General features: G+C 37.6%; 1 protein-coding gene across 8 annotated transcripts in view; it reads right to left on the reverse strand.

Moving 5' to 3' along the window:
• TAX1BP1 (Tax1 binding protein 1) overlaps positions 1–14,365 on the reverse strand; it is a 66,742-nt gene extending 52,377 nt beyond the window's left edge. For 3 of the 8 annotated variants that reach the window (XM_075143498.1, XM_075143497.1, XM_075143494.1), the window contains exons 1-2: positions 14,179–14,359; positions 11,025–11,208 (exon numbers count right to left, since the gene is read on the reverse strand). In XM_075143498.1, coding sequence (XP_074999599.1) covers positions 11,025–11,201 — 177 coding nt within the window. In that variant the 5' untranslated portion in view covers positions 11,202–11,208; positions 14,179–14,359. Of the gene's footprint in view, positions 1–11,024; positions 11,209–13,865; positions 14,024–14,178 lie in introns of those variants that run through there. The other 5 variants (XM_075143495.1, XM_075143499.1, XM_075143496.1 and 2 more) reach the window with 3 other exon arrangements.
• Between the last annotated feature and the right edge of the window lie 8,850 nt (positions 14,366–23,215).

Raw genomic sequence — 23,215 nt, forward strand, 5'->3', positions numbered from 1 at the left:
GGAAAATCCCAGAACAGTAATAGAGTAGAAGAAAAATTTCAAACACAGACTTTATGTTAGAATTGGAAATTACTCTAACAAGTAGAAACAGAGAACTTATCCGATATTTGAGAAGCCCTCAGCATGAAAACAGAAAGAAGCACGGCTGCTTCTTTAGTTTGTGTCCAGACTCTCTTTAGTACTCTCCTGGAACATGAATGCAGGTTAAAAAATAAATGCAGATGCTATTTAAATACTATTTAAATGCTCCATAGAACTTTTATCACAAATTTGTGTCTATTAGTCTTTCCTTTTTCACATCATTCAAATTCTAGTTGCCTCAAAGTTTAAAACAAACAAACAAAACCCTAATAATTTTACACCAAAGTAGAAAATGGAAATAAGTGGTTAAGTATTTAATTTAGTAGCATCTTGCAGTATTATTTCTATTCAAAAAAATAAGAAAATGGAAAAATAACAGCACTGGCACAACACGTCAGAAAACAAGGGCACACAAAGTGCAAAGTCTTCTACTGTTATCTGAGAAAAATCTTCAGGCCTGTAAGAACAAGAGTTTGACTATTTCAACTGCCAAAACAGCTGATATGACTAACAGTGAGCACCTGTATTCATGAAAACATTACAGAAAACACACAAATGCTTGAAAGAAAAATCTGCAAATTTCATTTACGTATTTGAACCTCACTAACAATGTAAAAGAATAGTCACTGAGAGAAATTATATCCATTATAAAAATATATTTAAATTCGACTGCATCGTTTCATTTTTTGTTTCCTTCATTTACTGACCAAGTTCTAAAAATTTATGATCCAACTACTAAAGATGCAAGCGTATTTATTTACATTAATAATTAGAACTTAAAAGCTGTTAAAAAATGGGAAGTGAGGGGAAAGATGTGGAAATCCACACTTAATTCCTATTTAGGCCTCATATGAAATTACAGTCCTATTTTGCAATGAAGAATATATTCTGACGTACTAAAATGTGAAACCAAAGTTAAAAAAAAAAACCACGCCAGTTTCATTAGAATGCTAACTAAAATGGCATACAATGAACCCAGATACAAATACTTTTATACTATGCTTTTTCCTTTTTAAGTGATACTGTTAACTGGAAGACCATTTGACTCAAAAAAAAAAAAGAGTACTGAAAAAATTAGAATATGACTTTCAAAATGAAAGCAACTCAAGTGAAACCGCTACAGACTTTGTTGTTGTACAAAAACTCAGCTGGAATTCCTTTAATGAAAATAACTTCACATACCAATTAAAAAAAAAACCACACACACCAAATAAAAAGTATTGTCAACTACTGACATAAACCCAAGTTCCAACCAAAGTGCTAAAGCTGAAACAAATGCACACTAGTACTTTCTAACCATCAGAAATCTTAAATAAATGAGAAATTTCAATGGGACACACTGTGAAACTTTGTGAGCCAGGAGGAGTACAAGAAGCACAGTTTACTAGTCTAATTTAAAAACTTGGCATGGGTAATGGCAGACATTACAATATCCACATTCAAGCACACAAACACTACAAATTACACAAGAACTCAAGCGCAAAACGTTCTGAAGTTCAGAGGAGGAAAAAGGAGAATGACCTATCAAACTACACAAAAGACTTCTTGTGAACTCTGAACTCAAGTTCATCATTGGATGCACTGACTGGTTGTGCTGATACCATTACTTTTTAAGGAATTGAAAACTTTTTGCCTAGAGTTAAAAACTCAAAAGATATTAATGTCCTTATTTCCTAGACAAAAGAGCAAGTTAGACTTAGATGATGCAACTTCCCTAAACCACCAGGAAAAAAAAAATAACCCATGTTATAACCAGAGTTAGAAATAATGCCTCTGCTACTAACCTGGTATTTAACACATTCTTCTATCTTCTCCATTTCTCTACATTAAATTCTCACAAACTCCACTCAGAAATCCATTTTGAAATTAGAAAGCTGTGCATAAATTCCAACAGTCTTGCTTTCCACAGGTTAAGCAACAGATTAATAATTCAGAAACCAAATCCTACTTCCGCCTTCTCAACCCATTTTTAACCAAAAACACATGACTAAACATCACATCTTGTACAAACATATCATATCCAGATTATATTATGTACAACAAGGTGTTACTCAGACAATCCTCACTTTATTTAATTCACTCTCCATAAAATGGAAGGCTTTTGTAGGCCAGGGTAATCCATACCCTATATTCCTATTTCCTACTTTTGAGCAAAAAGGCTTATTTCAATTTAGGACATCATAAACTACTTTTTAGTTACATAAACCAACTCTGCAGTCACAGTGGAAATGCTGAAGTCTGGTAAAGGTGAAGATGTCTAACATCAAGTACTCTGCAATTCGGCTAGGCAAGTAGGGACAAGTCAACTGTCCGCAATACTCATACCAGACAGGTTTTCCTTCTACTAATAAATAGGTATGTAGTCATCATGAAAGTTTTTTCTTCTTCTATGCTGCCCGACACATACAAGCCCCTTTCTTACTGAAATGCCACGTAGTGCAATTAGCTTCCCCATATTGACATTTCACCCACAGTACGTTTCCACAAAATAGCTAGAAGAAAACTAGCTGACTAGAAAAATAAAAAGGGGGGATGGAGGAAAAAACAATTTGTGTGCCTCTTGGTATGCCAATAATGAGTTATAAAACATATTACTGAGGAAAAATAATAACCATTTTATTTCACTGTATGTCCTTTAACTTTCATCTGATTCATCTTACAAGGAATGTAAGCTTTTCTAAGAAGAAAGCTCTGCCTTACAACTGCACAGTGTTTGCCGTGTAAAAATTATTTCAAACTTCATTTTTAATTTCTTGAGTTTCAGATGAATGTGGAAAATAAACACTTTTCTGTTTTTCTATTTTGTTCAATTTCCTTCCTTTTATAATGCCTTGATAAAGTCAGTCAACTCAATCTCGAGAGAGAGTGCTTTAAAGAAATATCCCTGTAAGGAAAGCTCACTTGGCATGGTCTTCCCTGGCCTCAGAAAGCTGTTACACAACTAAAAGAACAGCAGCATTCATTCTGCTGCCTTAAGAGTGTCTTACCTGTCTATACAACACATGTACTAACATGAGCAGACCAAAGAAGCAAACGCAGAAACACTTGTTTAGCTGAACCAATTTTGGCATAACCAATGAGCCTTTATTGTAAATACCTAATATGACCCAACTTAAAAAAAAAAAACACCACACGCACAAAAAAAAAAACCTACATATACACCACCCACAAAACTCTTCAGAGTAAAAGTGATGCCCTTTTTGTAATTCAGAAAGTAAATTACATAGTTTAAAAAGTAATTTGGCAAAGTAGCTTAAGTACTGCAGGACAACAATAAACTACCTCTGAAAGAAGCAAAATTACAGTAGATAAGGTTTTAGACATATGTTATACCGTATAATTCTTACTGACAACAGTAAGTCAGCAGCCTTTACGTATTTCGCATGGTATGAAACAGTTATTTTGACCCAAACCACAGAAAACACAAGCGTCTAAGCAAAATGCAATTGGGCCCAGTATCCTAGGAAGTAATTTCTCCACAGCAGGCTTGGTTTGTGCCATAACCCTGAGCTCAAGTAACATTACTTGAAAGTCATAGTAGTGCTACCGCTACTGTAGCCTGTAACAGTCTACAGCAGCCAGCTACAGGTAACAAGTTCTTCTAAGCCAATTAACAGATGGAAAAATTAAAACATTCAGGGGCAGTGAAGCTCATACTGGGCAAAATTACTGATAGTTTACTGTTAACACTGATATGCCACTGATGTGATATACTTGAACACGTGCATCAACGATAATGATATCTAGATGCCAATTCTGAAAGAATCAAACTGTACAAAAAACTTCAGGACATGGACATGATTAAAGTATTAAGTCCACTTTAGTAACGTTAAGGCATAGACATTTCAAAATAAGTAAACAATGAAGTCAAAGCTACAACCTTGGTTTTTTTAGTGTGTCTGCGATCACCTTATACCACATGCAACTTTGACTTACCTCAGTCCAAGTCATTTAAGACTTCACTTCAGACATGACCTTGCGGCTCATACCGAGATAAAAATTTGTTATACAGCAGGAGCCCTAAAGCTGAAACATTTTGGGATAGAAGATGGCTGCAAGGTACTCTAGACGCTTTATGGAAAGCTGTAATCTTAGTATGTTCTCTCATGCCCAGACCTGAAGAAATCCATCTCTGCTGAATGTTACGAACACGTACAGGCAATCTTTTAACTTGGGCTATTGAGAACATATGGTATTTGTTGCAATATCAAGGTACTATCAGGATCCTAACCTATTATCATCTCTCATTGGTTGTATTTCTACCTCATAGTTCAGAGGAATATGTCAAAATGACACTGACAGAGTGCCTAGACCATAGGACCAACTTTCCCTCTTATTAGGTATAAATCAAAATAAATATAGAAACAATATGAACTCTCCAAAAGAAAACCTGGTACATATGTAAATGACTGTCCAAGGAAGTGTTATGACAGATCAAAGAGTAACAAAGTTACTGTTTACTTTAAGAGATAAGCATGAAAATGTATTTTAAAAGGGTGGGCAGGGTTTAAGTGAAATACTCATTTACTATCATATTTCATGAAAACCATAAATTAGCACAATCTTTTACTTCAAAATTGTTACCACTTTGTTATGCCAATTCTGTCTCTGACTACAAAAACCTACCATAGCAAATATTTTTAGAAAATTAATGACACTTGGAATTAAATGTCAAAATTTGTCAAAGATAACATCAGGTAAACCCAGATTATCATTCTCTTCATCTAGTATAGAAACAGTGAACATTGCCATGGACTTCTTTTTCTTAAAAAAACACACAAACAAAAAAACCCACACACCACACACAAAAACTCAAGTTACTTAAGACATGTCTTTCCAAAGAAGGTAAATCAGAAACCAACAGAATCACTCTAATTTGTGGATACAGCAATTCTCAAAACATTCTGAATTCCAATAATTCTATTCCCGACTATTTTAACAACATGACATACTGTCCACCACACACTCCTGTATCTGTCATGCCCTGCTGTGCAGTGATGATCCATGCCAAAAAAATTGTATTTCAATATGCATGTGGTCAATAACATCCAGCTGTTGCGCTATATTTCATAACATGATCTGTATACATGGAAGTAATTGGTATCTTTAAAAAAAAAATCTACAACAAAATCAGAACATTGAAATGACTTACACAGGTTGTACTGTATTTGCAGTCCAAAGGAGACTAAATAACCCAGAGTACTAAACAAAAACATATCTGTATTGTCTTGATACAACACAATCACCAAGCTGTTTCTTAGGTGTCCATTAAAATCACTGCTAAGTTCTGTTACAGAGGTTTTTGACCACAGCCAAGTTAATTCTGAGGTTTACTATAAATCAGCACATTGAAAAGACAGAAATGAAGTTGCATGTAAATACAGACACTGCACTGATGCACAAACAGTAGCCCAGGTGTGACCTCCTAAATACCGAGTACCCTTTCAGAGCAAGCAGGTACTTCTTGTGTTCAAATAAGTTACCAAGATCTTCCCAATGCTGGTTATGCAGCTTTTCCCACGTTACGTTACCAGAACATCAGATCACCATTTTTAAGTTGTGGGTATTAAAAATGTGGACATTAAGAAAGAAAAAATTTCCTTTTCTTCTTTAGGGGTACATTGAGGCATTCAATACCAAAGCACATCTATAACTTAAGTCAACAGCCTAGAAGAACGGTAATGTAGATTACTTAGAAAAATACACCAACTGAGGAACACAAAAGTTTTGATGGAATAGTTAATTAATGACACAGCAAGACCAAAGCCATTAGCTTAACATATGTAAGATTACCTGCTGATATCACAGATCTTTCCAGCATGCCGGCCTCAGCAAAATTAAATCTTTAGAAATCCAGAAAGTATTATGATATACCCCACAAACACCCACACCTTTAATGCTACTCTCTTGAAGCAGTATCTTTATTAAGTCCATAACATTCTTTCCTTGTGCCTTTGAGATGTATATTAAACTGAACATCTGTCAGTCCTACTTGCACACATATGCCCTAGACAGAGGGGTAAGCACTTCTTCCTAAAAGACAAGCAGGTTTTTCAAACACTTCCACAAGTCTGGACATTATGCATTAATAATGCAAAAAATATCACGTGGCCATATGATTATTTCACTTTATTGTGAAATAAAGTCACAAGATGTAGACTTCCCCACCCGGAGATTAGGACCACCTACCAGACAGACCATTTCTGCAACCAGATGTAGTGCACATATTAATTATTTTTCCTCATTTCAAAGATTTAGATTTGGATTACCTTAAGGGCCTCTCCAGATTTCAATTAATCAGAGAGAAGCAGAGAAGAACAAAAAGGGGACACTGGTCTTGGATCATTCTGGGAGTACATATCTCCTATGAAATCTATAAAAAATGATAAGTCTTCTCTCCTTTGACTGCACACTAAGAACGATCAGGTTCTTCTGCACAGAAAAAACTGCATGAAGAGCAACTCAGGCTCAGGATGTCTATGACAAGTACTAGACCAGTACTTATCTGTAAAACCGACTTTTTTTTTCTTGGTAACAAGCAAGGACATAACTGATCAAGGTCTTTTGGCACTTGATTACAGATGACCCTCCAGGATGTCATAAAAGCAAAAAGAAATAGCAGCAATGAAAGACAACAGACTTGAAGACTGAGTCGAAACCTGTTTTTAAGCCTCCTGTACGGGACACAAGGAAGAAAGACGAATATATACAAAAAGAATAAAAATGCTGCATATTCAGAAATTCTGCTCTGAAGGGTAACATCATCTTCATTATTGTGCTTCCCACCCCCTCCAAGTTTTTGCCAAAGGTCCAGTCCCAAAAGTAATGCATGCCTTTAGATACACCTAGTTTGTAAGAAAATTGGTGTATCTGAAATAATTCTCCTATACGCAACATTACCCTTTCAGTTTATGAACACTGGGTTTGCATTTTTCTAAACAATAGAAAATTACTTTCTTGGGAACAGTTTTAAATCTACTACCCCCACCAAAAAGTGCCTTAGGCTCAGCATTACAGAAGTTCAACATTTAGCAACTTAAATCACGCTGGGAACAACAAAAAACACCTTTCATCTACAGCATATGCAGAGAAGTTGGTAGAATCTGTTAAGTTTTAGAAGAACTGTTACTTGTTTGCCAATTTATTTAGTTCTTTGTCATAATGCTGTATGCCATAAATCCCTAGCTCAGGTCTGAAGTTCTAGACCTATTCTACCTCCAACAAGACCTTTTTGATGCCTCTGATGGAGAACAGGGAGGCAGTACTTTATCTTGCCTTGGCTCCTTATTTTAAGTTGCTTTGTAAAATACCCTTGAGAAGAAGATATCTGTAAATAAACAACTGCAAACACGAAGGAACCTGCTGCGGGACCTTTCACTGAAGCCATTATCTTTCCATAGTACAAAATAAAAGCCAATACTCAGTGACGAAAGTGGAATAACTCAGTAGATACAAAAACTGGAAACATTCCTAGTGATGGGGGAAAAACTCAGAAGCATTAAGTCTAGCAAGTGAAAAAGAATGTATATCAGCATACTGTGACATAATGAAAAGCAAAATGAAGTTCTGTAATAAATACATAAATGAATAAATAACCACAATAAGACACAAAGAAAAAAACTCTTATAAGCAATTTATGGCTCCTACACCAAGGATTCCATTTCTAACATCACTTTTTCACATACGCTGCACAATACTGATGGCAACTACAACAATCACAAATGCATGGAATAAAAAGAGTCTATTAGACATGTAGTGCATACTATGGAAACATTTAAAAACTCACAAGCTAGAAATTTAAGTCACTATATGAAAACAGGTTTTGCTTCTGGAACTATTAGCTCCATTTCCATTTAAAAAGGAAACAAACTGACAAACCAAACCCTTAAAAGCTGCTCTTCAGAACAGAACTCTAAAAAGATTTGAAAAAGAAGCTCCAATTATCATTCCACATTAAGCAGCCATGCCAATAAAGTAGGCATAGCCCTTCTCCCACACACCTTCTTACTCCACTTGTTTCCATCACAGTGGTGACAGTACAGTTGCCCATTGCATCACACAGTGATCAAGCTGAAGAACCAACCAGTTGTGAAACAAGTGGTAAAAGCTGGGGGAGGAGGGGCTGTATTTTTCTGGCAGATCACTTCCCTGATCCATTTCACTGTGCAGCCGCACAAACAGCTGGACTAGCAAAACAAACAGGATAATATAAGGATACAAATAACCAGTATGTACTCAAGACATCATCACCACCGAAGAAATGTGTTTGGACTTGCAACCTAAATGAAAACCATTCACTTAAAAAGGTACTTATAGATTTTGTTCTGTTCAATAAAAAAATTAGCTAACCAGTTGAGCAAACACAGGACAGAATACAGTTGAAGCCACTGCCCTCTAAAACAGAACAAAAGTCAACATTAGAACCAAAAACCACACAATGTTCACATGGGGGGGGGGTGGGAGGAAATCTTATTCCATACTTATTTTCTATACCAATCTAAAATTACCACCAGGTTTTTTTGGCTGGGAGGTTTTTGTTTATTTTTAAACTATGTGCCTTTTCCCTTTGTCCAGTATTCACTATTACAACAGTAGTAACTTTCTGTGCAATTCCAGGCAAAGGTTAAATGACACCAGCTTAAACAGGTTTGTTTCCTAAGCAATTTATTCACCTCAGAAAGACAAGGTGGACTTCTATTCCCTCTACGTGAACAGTCAGTGAATCGATGCTTTGAGTTCTCTCACAGAAGCCTCGCCTTCTCTGCATACTAAGCCAATACAGAAGGCCATTATTTATTGTTCTCATAATTAGTCAAGATTTGTTTTTTTTTTTAGTGCTGAAAATCACTTTACTAAACATGCATCACATCCTTCTTATGTGTTTTAGAAAGGTAAATGATAAAATCCCTGCCTGTTTCATCAGTTTTCAAACCACTTCCAGGTGGTTTGTTGATTGTCCAGGAACAATCAGTTCTCTAGAAGTCACTCATTTTTACACTCAGATCACAATATAGTACAACTTCTGTCTATTATCTATACCAAGACGACTGCATTTTCACAATTTATTTTACTGTAAACATTACTCATACACATACATGTTTGTAGACACAAATACAGTTGGACAGCTGGCTCCTTTTAACTCACTGTACTATAACTATACTAAGACAGTATATTCATAACACTTACTCAGTATAAGCTGACATAGCCACAAAAAGAAAACTATTTTCATCCTTTTCCCCCATCTCGCAATGCTTTCTTCCCTTGTGTTGGTAAGAATTAGGTGAACTGGAAATTCAGTTGGGGAATTCCATTAAAAAGAAATCCAGTCCCAAAATGTTGGTATTAACCTCAATCAATTCCCTGATTTGATTCATCACACAAGAGTTTGTTTCACATAAAGGAGAGGAAGCACAAGAAATAAGCCACTCTGCGTAAAAGAAGGAGAAGATGTTTCTTTTAGCAGTAGTACTACCTTATGCCAGCTTAACATGTTTCTCAAATGACTGCCAAAGCTGTATCACCTGCCACTGCTAAAGCAGAATAAAAACAACTCATACCTCAATAGTTTATGAAACCTATCATCACAGTCAAGATGAAATCAAAGATACTTGTACATTGTACAAAGCATTTCGTGTAGTTCCTGAAAAACTCTTTCACGCTTTTTTTTATTTTCCTAATTAGTATTTTTAGAGTCCTGTCTGATTGCCTCCCTCACTTAGATCAACAGACAAAGCCACAACATTCACTTCTCAAGTTACATTTAAATAATTTCAAAATGCTTATGCGCAGTATGAATGGCACCCTCTTCAAAGTTTTTAATGAAGTTTTAAAAAAATCTTTATAATGCTGTTAACTAAACATTCAAGTGTGCTTAGTTACATTATTTGTCAAAACTTTGCAGACAATCAAGATACGTATACACGTATTTTTAAAAACTTGACATTAGAGAAATGTGCCTGTTTGTAAGTTAATGCCTCCCTCGCATGATTTAGTGACTGTATAGTCATTTTATATAGCATTAAAAATGCTTCTGCTTTGTTATAGCGCATAGTACTTCTGTTTTGCAGAAGAGTAATCTATCGAATAAAGATGAACAATCCATTGATGATCTGCAGATTACCGTGAAGTCAAGCATTTACATTCTTAAACAGTGGACAGTTCTAAGGGAAAGGTCCGCCAGTACCAAGACAGCCTGTAACCTTTCTCCCTTCCCCACTGCCAAAGCATCACTTCTTTAAAGCCTGAATCAAAATTTCTATTAACCACTCAAGTAAGGAATTTAAGCAGCATCTACTAGGAGCTATACCGACAAAGAAACTTACGTCAAGGTCTTAAATAGAAGCAGATATAAGAATTAAACAATTTCTAATCCCATAAATGAAATTTTATTAACTTTTAAAAATAACTCCAAATAAATCAAATCACTAATGTGAGGCAACTTAGATGTGGCCTCAACTCTCCTCCTTTTTTCAGGTGTCTGTTTTGAATAATTTTAGTGATCTATACTGTTCAGCCTGTTCTAGCAACAAAAATGAGTCAGGAACATGGGTCAGGGTATCTCCAGCTTAGTTTTTGTTCCTTCCACACACATTTCACACTTACTCTGACTCACACCCTTCATATAGTCCTGTTCACAGTGTCACTCTGTGCCCACGCATCTCTTCTCAAATCATCTCCATTTAATTCTGCACAATACCACTGCATCACACCTTCCCTTTACTCCAGCAGACTTAAAGTGTACTCATTCTTCTAAATTTGATCTCCAGTTTGATCTTTGTTACAAAACTCATACTCTAATAGTAAGAACCAATACATCACTTAAGTGATGTTCCACTTAAACTTGAGAGAGCTTTTACTGTTGGAATTTTTTAAAATTTTTTTTTCACTGAAAGAGAGAAGACAGTAAACATTTGAGAAATAGCAATAGAACAAGCTTTACTTACCTTGAAAATACCAACCCAGTCTTTCTGATGAGGATGGATAAACTGGGTCAGAGTGTAGTGACATTCAAGGTGTGTGTTCGGAAGGTAACTTTTTGCCACATTTTGAAAAATCACATGTGCAAAATTGGAAGTCTGCAAAGTGTTAGCTGAAGACGGAACTTCTTGAAAGGATGACATGATTGATCTGTAACAAAATTGTAGAAGTTGCTACTTCAATATAGTGGAAAAATGAGTTAACTTAAAAAAATTAATCTATTTGAAATATACAAATAGAGAAACCCAACAATTAGTTCCTCTGTTCTGAAAACAGATAGCTATAGACCAAGTCGACAAAGTGCACTGCCTCAGCATCACTCCAAAACAATCATCTCTCAGAATAAAAGGGCAGCCATTTCAGCGATGACATCAAGATGGAGAGAAAGCATTGCTTAGCTGAATGCCCCCAGTATTGTATCTCAGACACAGTGGCAGAAGTGGGAAATAAAAGCGGTGGTGTGAAAACAAAGCAGGGTTCTAACTTAATGAAATATTCTTAATGGTTCTGGATGTGGCAGTGAAGGAGAATCAAAGCTCTGTAGTTTCTCTACTTCAAACTTTTCTCTGAATCTGTACTGCTCAGTGCTTTTCTTCCCCTCTTAGTAAAAGTAACAAACTCCTATTTTAAGATATTTTTAAAAACCAAGAAAGTTTATCTAAACAGAACGGTTTTGTTTGCGGGTTGGTTTTTTTTTTTCCTTCTTCTTCAAAAGAGTTCTCTTGCCTCTGTTTAGCAGTCTGTTGGGCATCTTTTACTGTTCTCACTGTAACACATATGCTCCCAGCCCTGCACACTTAGCTTCATTACCATAAACAATGGACTTCATTGATAGTGGGAACATTTAGGTACGCATGCAGTTTGATGGATTAACACTACTCAGTTGGACTGCAAAAGCTTTTAATCATGCGTTCCATTCACCACCTCATTCAGGATACATAGTGCTAAAAATTACAGCAATGCAAGATGCTTCACAAGCAGAAGAAGAATGTCCCTTCCTCAGATTCGGCAATATGTGCCAAAAATATAAGATGGGCAACGGAGACGTTTCAAGTGTTTGATTTCAACATACAATCACAAGTTTGTCAAAACATTTGATATTAGGAGGATTGGGGCCTTATATATTTAACACATGTCTAGAAAGATGAGCCATCCTATTCTTGCAATTGCTATTAAAAGTAATTTTGTACTGACCAAGCAAATTCACACCTTGAATGAGGTAACCGCCAAGTCTGTGACATAATATATTACTTTCATTGAAGATACATGTGGAAACCAATCCCAAAAAGGGATGGGCCACTGCAAGTCTCCAGAAGTTCAAAGATTAAAGGCTGCCTGTGTATTTCCTACAGCCTTTTAAAATTTCTTTTCACCAGTTAAAAAATAAGTAGCAAAGAGCTCATGTTTTCTGAAATAAAACGCACTGTAAAGTAAACAGGTATTCATCATTCAAAACAAGCAAAAGGTAAAGAGGGATTTTTTTTAGGTTTAAGCCCTCAAAGTTTTAAGCTTATTACTGCCCAATTTAGTGCACATGAAGTACACATGGGCAGCTATGACATTATTTTGATGTATCAGATGTTAAATAAAAAGCAGTTTTGTACCCTGAACAACTCATGTAATAAGATAAAATGCCAAGCTTGTGAAGATTAACAGATATAAAGGACAAAACCAAGAACTTCCACAAGCAAGAAACTGAGTAAAGATCAAAAGACAGCTTTTGAGAGACAATAGGGTACACCTAAATCTTATCTGTTATCTAGCTTTGGAGTCCAAAAAAGAGTAGGAAATTTTACAGCGTAATAAAACCCTGAAAACTCCCACACCTCTCAAAACAGAGGATTCCATTTAAGACATCTCTCAAATCCACTCTGAACTATAAATGATATGAAACAGCAGTTTCTACAATTCTAAAAGAAATAGAATACCCTTAAATTTTTTTCGAGTGCAACAAATGAAGTCATTTTCAGTAATTCAGTAGTACCTGAAGCCAAATAATATTGACATGAAACAGACTGTTTCAGTTTTCATTACACGTGGTAAGTACAAAAAGAGTAAACAAAACATTAATAACAAAAACAATTGAATTTAACTTTTTTTAAAATAAGTCTATTTTAAAAACTGGATAGTTTATTCTAAGCACATATTACAAAAAAAAAAAAAACCACCACACACAAAAAAAACCCACCAAAAAAAAAAAAACCCAAACATTCATTTCTGCACACTGGCTGCCAGCTACCACAGCTGAGTACTAGCCTTAGTGAAACCAGTAAAGGGAGGCTGGTTTCCAAGCCCAAAGCAGAACTATTTACAAATCTGAACTTGTGCAGACCAGCAGAGTCATCTGGGATTACTGTTCCCCAGCAGGAAAATCCCCGGAGCTTAGGTGAAGCTGAGATCTCCTTACAGTTCATGGATAGTTTAGGGGGTACTGGGTGCTTGCTTACCTAGCTCACCGCTACCGGTTGGGAAAGAGGGGAGGAGGTGGAGGCGGAGAAGGAGGAAGAGCTACGCTTAGGCTTCGTTACTGACATGACAAGCGATTCCCTCGGGGAGGCCGAACGACGCGTTTGGTTTTACGAAAAGGACGGAAGGAGGAAAACCTCGTCAGGCAGGAAAAACAAAGGCAGGACGAGCCGCACCGCCCCAGCCAGCTCCTCCCGGAGCTCTCCACCTGCCGTCCCGGCGGCACCGGCACGGGGCGCACCTGACTACCCCGGCCCCTACCTGCCCTGCCTTCCCCCACTCCCTGCCGCCTCCCGCCCCTTCCCACCCCCCCGCTCCGCCACCGGCCGGCGCGGCCTCACCTGCCCGCCGCGGATCACCTTTGTCCCGGGCCTTCGCGACGCACTCGCCGCCGCGGCGGGGGAGGAGAGCCCCGCCACCTCCCATAGCACGGCCGCCCGGGCGCCGCGCCCCCCGCTACGGCCGCCGCTCCCTGCTTTCTCCCCTCACGACTACGACCGGCCCAAGACAGCTGGGGGGGCCGGCTTCCCAGTGGCGCAGAACCGAGGCCCGCGGCCTAACGGCCCCACCCGTCCCAGCGGCTGCCAGAGGCCGGCAGCAAAGAAGGCGTCAGACCTGCCCGTCCCCCCAGCCAGACCCGGGAGGGCCCCTTACCTAGACAGGCGCGGAGGGCGCCGGGGACATCAACATGGGGCCTCCGCCATCAGCGCCTCACAGCCCCGCCCGCCCGCGTCACTTCCAGCCCCGGCCCTGCCCGCGAGGGGGCGGGACGCCGGCGGGGAACCGGCTGGAGCCGGAGCCGGAGGCGGCGTTGGCCGGGGGGTCCGGCTAGTCCGGCCCGGCCCCGCCCCGCCCCGCCCCGCGTGAGGCCCCTCAGGCCTTCGCGCCCTCAACAGACACACGCCGTCGGGGGGGCGAGAGGGCTGGGCCGGGGCCGTGTTCTCAGCGTGTGCAGGGCCGTGCAGCTGTTACCTTCATAAAGGGCACCTGCCACAGCTCCCTCCCTTCATGTTCGTGATTACAACATTACCTCTATAATACTCACATTACCTCTGTAATACTCGCATACCCTAATTTAATCATCTCCTCCTCTGTCCCACTTCCAAAACACAGGCGTACTTGCACCTCGTAAGTCGCCGCCATTAACCTCCCAGCCTTTGCAGGTCTTCCCAAGCCGACGGAGGGGTGAGGGAAGAGTGGCAGTAAATGCTTACACACAGTTCTCCTGCTTGCGTACATTGGCGGATCTCCATGAAAGTGCATTACCTCATAAATAACACTGACTCTATTTGATTTTCATCCAAAATCGAGTCATAGATCATTTACCAGAGTAACAGGGCTGAGTAACAACGAACAGCGCTGAGTAACCATCATTGGTATGCGGGACTTCTCCCAGTGCGCCCAGCGTTGGTTGCTATCACAAACTGTCTTCATGCTCACCTTTACCTCTTTGCTCTGCTACTGTTTCTTGCATGTTTTAATATGTATTCTCAACAAACAGGCTATGTGGAGAGACATAATATTATTATTAGAATTAATATTATATTATAGAATATTATAGAATTAATTATTAGAATTATTGACTTAGGTTTTTGACAAGTTCACCAGCTTTTTCATGGTCAGTCCTAATAGAAATGAAACTAAGCTGGAGCATAGAAACTGCCCTTTTAAGTAATTAAGGTTATTCATTTTACTTGCTTCTGTTTTGCGCTTCTTGTTTCTGAAAGTAATCTTATGTCTTCAGGTGTATCACAGGTTACTAAGTAATCCTTTGACTTGTATACATAATTAATAATCTGTTATATCATCCATATATTCCATTTTCCCTGGAAAGCAATAAATTCCCTGCATTGTACTAATAGATTGTTTCAGAAGACACGAGAAGTATATGTGCAGCACTTTCTCCTTTAAGATCAGATCAATTTTTGTAGTGGAAAATGAAACTGGTCCGTTAATCAGAAAAGCAATAAATACTTCTAAGGAGGTTGGGAGAGCTATTTCTTCTTATCTCTGTCCTCCATTTTTTCTCCTCACTGCTCTTTGCTCTGTACGACCTGATAAAGGGCTGTCGTAAGAGTCACAAGACACTGTTCTCATGTGGGCTTGGGAAGAACTTCAGGTTTACAGTCATTAGCTGGGGTGTATCAAAGTTGCTGAGACTAACAGTTTTGCTTTCATTTAACACCGTTATAATGCTGGTTTATGGGAATATAATGGGAAGTTTGAAATAAAGGTGTTCTTTGGCAGCTAACATAGTTTTTACAGTGAATGCTTGGAAAAAACTCTGTTTCCTAATTAAAAAACAAATTATCCCCAATTCTGAGTTTTTTAAGAAACTTGAGGTATTTCTGTGCTCAGTTCATAACTGTTCATTCAGTCAAAAGAGTTAGTCATGGTTTAGTCATAATTCAGTATTAAGTTATTATTTCTATTGCTAAATGCATATGTAAGAGGTAAAACAAACTACATATGCCGGTTGTCATATGTACAGTGTAAATATTAGGTCAAATAAATCAAAAATAATCTTTTCGTGTACTTATATTCACAATTTTCAGGAAAAAATATATTTTTAAACTCTATATCTTAACCACATATGTATAGTAGTTATAATATATATAAAATATAAAAATATTTCTTCAATTATTCAAATTAAGAACATTTCTTACTGAAATAAATGTATGATTTAATAAGTGTTCTCATGTGTGTATTTGTATCCTAAGTTTAGATGCCAATCATATCCCTCCAGAATTTACAGCTATTCTACAGAAAGACGGTGCAGAACCTTTTCTGATTTTGTTATTGCCCCTTTGAGAAATAAAGGACTTGACCCAAATGGACAAGTTGTGCACTGTGATCCCAGGTTCAACAATCAATATGCTTGTACTGGTACAAACAAAGATTTGGATCAAGAAAAATGTGATTGGAACTGGTGAAACTTGCACTTGCTCAAGAATTAATGGTTGAGTGCCTTAACCAGTCTGAATGTTCTAGGCAGGGATCATGAGATACTATCTCCTGAAATTCATCCATGTGATACAAACCTTTTGGAAAACTTGCTCTTGAGTAAAAAAAAAAACCACTATTTTTCTATTTTTGCCTACATTCTCCGCAAAATATTTAAAATTGTAAAATAAAAAAGAAGTTTGATCAGCATTTCTAGTGAATCCCTAGTCTTGTGAGACTCTCTAACACCAATGCACTAATTCAATTAGAAAAGCTTATTACAGGTATGATGGCAATAATCCCATCTCGTTCTGACTTGATTTTCACCTTTCCAACCCCACTGATTTCAGTAACAGGAAATCGTTTCCATTCCAGCCAGTGTTTTACAACAAATGGTATACTTTTCATGCATACCAGAATTGTACTCTAAGCATGTAGAATCAGTGTTTAGCCAATATTTGGGTGTTTTTTAAGAAAAAAATGGTGAACATCAAATATCTTTTTGATGCAATTCTCCCTATATATGTCATACAATCAGGACTATGGAGGTTGGAAGGGACCTCCAGAGCATGTTGCTCAGGGCCTTTCCCGGCCACGTTTTGAATGTCTCCAAGGATTGAGATTCCACCATCATTTAGAGGACCTCCTCCAGTGGTTGAAAACACTCATTGTAAAAGTTTCTTTATATCAAATTGGAATTTCCCATGTTCCAGTTTTGTCTCTTGCCTCTTGTCCTTTCACTGCGCACCTCTGAAAAGAGTTCGGTTCCATCTTTTCTACACCCTCTGCTTTGCTGGTTGTAGATAGCAATAGGGTCTCCCTGTGGCCTTCTCTTCTTAAGGCTGAAAAAAATCAGTTCTCTCTCTTTTTCTGTGTATCTGTACAATTCCCAAAGAATGTATGTCTCATTTTGTTGGCTAAAAATATTTCACCAGGATATTTATTTGGAAATAAAAAGCTGGCAGAACCCTTTTCTTAGTGTCTCAATTTCTTAAGTGCATAAATATGAGGACAAATATACAATGGCAAATTAAGATTGTGGTTTTGATCAAAACATTAAATAAGGTAAAAATGTATGTGAATGCAGTAACTGGATTTGAACATTACCAGATTCAAAAGAAGTTTGAAATTCAGTCTGGGACATAAAAATCCCTCTGGTTTGTAATTATACTGAGACTTTCTTTGCCAGGATGAGACTAGTCCCTCTTCAGGCACAAGATGAACGAGGAATAAAAACTGTAAGCAGCTAACCAGAATTGCCAAAGGAAGTGTGGGGCAATTACGGACTCTTGGGGAACAGAGCTGAGCATGTTTGGAAAACATTTAGTATTTTCATAACTACGCTATCTTTTTAAACCTCTGAGCTCCTGTAGCAATTTATAGCCTTGAAATTAGAAATGGGTCCCCATCACATCTGTTTAACTTTGGGTATATTTGAACTTTTGTTCAGATCCAGAGCCTAACATTTTTTCTGTTTACTTTCTGTGTTACAGCCTGAACCAAAGCCATGATGAGTTTTGGATCCAGCCCTGAATTCTTCCCTTGAGGCCCATCTTTGCTTTGTATGAGTGACAGAAACATTATATATTTCCAGTTTTTATTACCAGAGAAAGGTACTTTATGCTGTAGATATTCAGTCTATTGGCGTGACATGATGATATTGATGAAGTGTGGTAAGGAAACGCTTCGGTTCTAATGATTTGATTTCGTTTTGGTTTGACTCCTATTTCAACACTCCCAACTTTTAAAAGTATGGGCCATGTGAGATGTAAAATATATATATCGATGTCACTAATCGGAAGCTCTTTCTGGTCACGTTGTAAAGCACACTTAATCAACTTCTTTAAGATCATGTTACAGAAAGCTATTAACTATACTCTTAAAACAGTTAAATAGTTATAAATAATGTTTTATATTATGGCTGACAACACTGAATTGCCCAGCATTTAAGGAAATCTAATCACAGGGCATGCAGACTTTGCCTTCCAGTAAGATGGCGTGGCAAAACTTTGGAACATATTAGAAATCACATACTATTGCTAACATTTCCTATTAGAGAGAAAGAGTCTCTCTGTACATTTTGGATTTCTTTTCCAACACTTAATTGCAGCTGATGAAGAAAAGCTATTCAAAAGCTGCCAGGATTTTTAAATCTGTATGAGTGACATTGATGAAATTTGTGGGTTTTCCCAAAAGAGTATAGGTGAGAGCAGACATGTAAATTTTGTATGTGTGTGCATGTACGTGTGACAGAGAGAGGAGAGAGCAAGAGCTTACTCCTAAGGTGTGAGACTTGGCAGCGCTGCACTGTACAATGGGCACAAGAAACCACATGTCTGTAAATGACCGCATTTGAATTGCTGTTATTTCACTGTTGGGTTACTGTATTGTTAAAGTGAAAAGGAATGTTTTTAATACATGCAAATAATGAATTAAATGCTTGCACATACTGAGGCTTTACTCTCTGGTGTGTAATTAATATATGTGCACTGGAGACCCAGGTCTGGGGGAGTGTTTCATTTCTTATTTATGATGTTTGCAAGGTTTTTTTTTCCTTCTAGCATACCTCTTACTGGCATGCACAGAACTGCATGTAAATGACCACTGAGTAGGTGTCACTTAAATCTTAGCAGATATAGAACAGGTAAATACCTTTGTTTTGTATGGTTTGGTACATTTACTGCTTCTGCCAGCCTTTTATCTTTGCTATCTGAAAGTAATAGGAAGCTCCCAAATGACCAACATTTTGTTTTCAGAGGCAGGAAAACTGCATGTGGCAGGAAACAAACAAGCAAGCAATGAGATTTCAAAGTTCTTGTACCTCAGGGCACAGCGCTTTACCCGGAGGGACTGAAAGTAGAAAGACACTTTCCACAGCTACCTACAGCGTGCTTCTTGTATCCCCTTCTGGGTCCCCCTCCAGCCCCCTGGCTGCCACCGCTGACAGAGCACAGAAGTGTCTGTATACTGTGTCTGCAAGAAGCTTGGCAGCTTTCCTGTTTTCTCATAATGGTATATATTTTTCTCAAAGGATCTAAAGATGTCTGAGTCCTCATACTAATGCTGTCTCCTGCTCCCCTATGCTGGCTCTAGCAGTTCTGGCGTCTCCACCGCTTTACTAGTTTTTTTCACTCCTTGGCTCCCTGAGCAGCTGCATCTGTTGCATCGTGTGCTGGAACCGCGAAGCTTGGTGCTGCTCCACAACTCCCTGCTGAGGCCGGTACCACCCGACTGATGCAGGAGTTCATGCTCACGCTTGACTCAGCACGGAGGAGAAGGGCTGTCAGGTCACGCAGTGCACTTGTGACAGGTTGTGCCTGGCCTGGGACTTAAGACAGAGAGTGACTCACACTGCTTTTCCCCATAGCCCCACATTCAGCTTGGAGAGGGGTCTAAACCTCCTGTGTTGCTATTTGTATGGAAAAATTCACAGTCAACAGATCTTGAGTCGAGGTTCTCACTTTCTCGTACTGCTGGAGTTCTGAAATTCCTACATTATGAATTCTTAAATTCTATGCAAAAATAATAACCGGATGGTTACATACATTACATACAAAGCAATTACTAGGAAGCACAGTGCTAAAATTAAAATTTGTCTTTAATGCATCCCTCTGATTATATTTTATTCTATTGTGTCCATTAACATTGTACAAAGTAGAATGTTGGATTTGCTGTGCAAATTTACATACAGAAAGTAACGCAGTCTTTCTGATTTTATCTGATCAGCACCACTTAGAAATGCAAACTATATTTTTACCACACATAAGCTATCTTTTTTTTTTAAACTTTCATACCTTTTCTTATTTCACAAATTAATTTCCTTGTATAAGGAATATTTTAAAAAGGCAGAATACTGCTGTGCTTACATTTCCACAACTTTCTACAAAAAAACCCCACATTTAATAAGTGGCTCTTCCTTTTGCTAATAAGTATTTTACATTATAATGTAGCAAAGTTAGCAATATTGTCCAAAGTGTGGTTGCGTGTTGTTGTGTTGTGGGAACTGGAATCTTTCAATCAAAATATAATTTACATTATTAATATGGGTAACAACTCTTATTCTTTTAAAAACATAGTAATGTCACAGCCATGACATACGGCTTTAGTTCACTGCATGACAAAGGATCTGTTGGGCCTGTGACAAGTGTTTGTACACAAACACCGTGGTTAGAATCTGTTTTTACGGTGTGTATTTCAGTTATCTTTACTGGGATATGTCAGCGGGCAGCATTTGGTCTGTATATCTGCATATTTTGAATATACCATGTTTGTGCTGAAGGAGACCTTTTAAGGCTTTAGAAACTGCCTGCTTAAATGTTACCACTGAGACCTGACTGAGCTTGTCAACAGTATCTGTAACTAACACTGCCTGTAAGTAGTGCAGCTTTTCCTTAAAATTGGGTGATAGAGGTGTATGAGCCTGAAAAACACCACGTTATCTTAACAGTTTTTGAGAACTTTACCCATAATAAATCGCACATTGATACATACATATTTCTTTTAGCATTCCCAGAATCCAAGCATTTTTCTTGCTATTAGAAGAGATGCCAAAAGCAAAGTCAATCTGTAGTTCTCTCCCTCCTTCCCAGACCTTTGTTGAGTTGTGGTCCCCATTCTGCTGCCATTAGTCAAGGGAGAGTTCATTGGCTGAATATTCTTCCTAGTCCTCTTCTAAATTAAAATACAGTTAGCCTTAGTTTTTTGTTGTATTAATCACAGGGTTGCCAGGGCCAAATCAGCTCATTCGTCAATGGGAATTTGCACAAGCTTCCAAGTGGGATGAATTTTTTCCCCACAAAAGAGCAGATCTTAGGAATCGCACCCATTGGATGTCTAACATCATCCTGATTTGCCATTTACATATTGCTTTTTGATCATTTTACACTCAATATTTCACTTAGAAATCTTCCGTATCTCAACTGTACTTGGCCCTCGGTATTATTAGGTAGCACAAAATATACTCCGTGATGGTATGAAAGTTATTTCCAATAGGACTTATGAAGAACAGCTGAGCAAGTACGACCTCCTGACCTCAAAGTGTTTGTTTACTGGGAACTATATTCCAGTTCTCTACATTTAATCTGTCTTGGACCAGGCTGACATTCCCCTGCTAGATTTACTGTATCTGTAGAGGCTACTACAAACACAACATTGTCACTGCTTATCTAACAAAATGATAATCGGATTATATTATTCTAGTGATAATGATACATTTATGTACATTTTTAATAGTAACAAACCAAAGTTTGATTTCATGTTCAGTGAAGATAATGTGTTACTGTGAGGAAAAATAAACCATTCAAAAAGTATTTTTTTTCAAACAAATCTGTCATGGAAAATATTTTCTATTCCATCTTATTTGTAAATCCAAGCTTCAGTTTGTGTACATGAGCAGGCATACTATGTCAGTTTTACAGAAATAATAATAATGAGGAAGTCTGACTCAGAAAACTCTGGTTTTCCTAAATCAACAACTCTGGATTTTGGAAGCTTGTCATGGTTTTTCTTGTGTATCTTTTCCTAGAAGTTGTCAGACATCAAAAGGCAGGCACAACAGACCGGAATTGCATTTCAATTATATTTAGTTATATGCAAGGTGTCCACAGTAAATTAATTTGTTATTAGTGATGATGATATTAGGAGTAGTATTAGTATTAGTTTTAGTATTAGTATTAGTATTATATTTAGTAGTAGTTGTAGTAATAGTAGTAGTAGGTTTTAAATCACAGCCAAGTTTTAGTTTAGTACTGTGTGTTTTAAGAGGAGACTCTTAAATATATTTCTCAACTAGATTTAACTGGTTACTTTTAGTATAATCAACATCTCTCTGTGTAATGTATGCTCTTATTTTATCTCCCAGCTGAGACAACAAAAATCAAATGCCTTTTTAACTTCAGTAAGTTGTACATTAACAAAAGGTTTGCCTTTTCTTATTTTAGGAAAACAAATTATTGCATCTTTCCCTTTTTTTTCCTTTTTTTTTTTTTTTTGGTAGAGCTCTGACACTATAATGCTGATCTTTACCAAATGATCCTATTGTTTTGGTGACCAACACCCTAGTGACTTTGCTCTACTAGCGCAGATCACAATTAGCACAGATGAAGCATGGATCATTTTTTATGAACAAGCAGCATATTCCTTCTAAAAAGTATTGTTATCTGATAGTTTCTTCTGCAATTTTTCACTGCAGGTGATTATTACTTTTCTTAAGTGGTGTTACTTAAAAGTAACCTATGAAAACAGTCTGCATTACGGAAATGCATTAATTTATAACAGAGATTTAAAACAAAATTAATAATAAACAAGCTATTCCATAGGTATGCATGCTACATGGTGAAATTATAGTGCTAGTCTTAAACTAAATGCGTGGTTTGTATTTAGAACTCTTAAATGTTACATGAAGTGTAGTCATCTTAAATTTTCAATATGGCAGAATGGAGATTTGTTAAAGATTCTGCAACTAATTGCCTCATGTCGGTATACATTCAAAATCTTTTTATTACAAATTCCGTTCAAAAATCTTTCAACGGACAAGACAGTCTAGGTGATGCAGGCAATACAGACAATACAGGACCACAATAATGGCAGTAGTTTTCTCTTTGTGTGGAATAGAGGAGATATGTTGATCCACATTGATTTGTATGCTATTCTTGTAAAAGTCTTCTCTGTTCTTTTGCACATAACATTGATGTTTCCTATATCCTCTATATAGCTAAAATTCCAAAGGAATTAAATTTATTATTAATTG

The sequence above is a fragment of the Calonectris borealis genome, chromosome 2 (genome assembly GCF_964195595.1).
Source record: "Calonectris borealis chromosome 2, bCalBor7.hap1.2, whole genome shotgun sequence".
NCBI classification, from domain to species: Eukaryota; Metazoa; Chordata; class Aves; order Procellariiformes; family Procellariidae; genus Calonectris; species Calonectris borealis.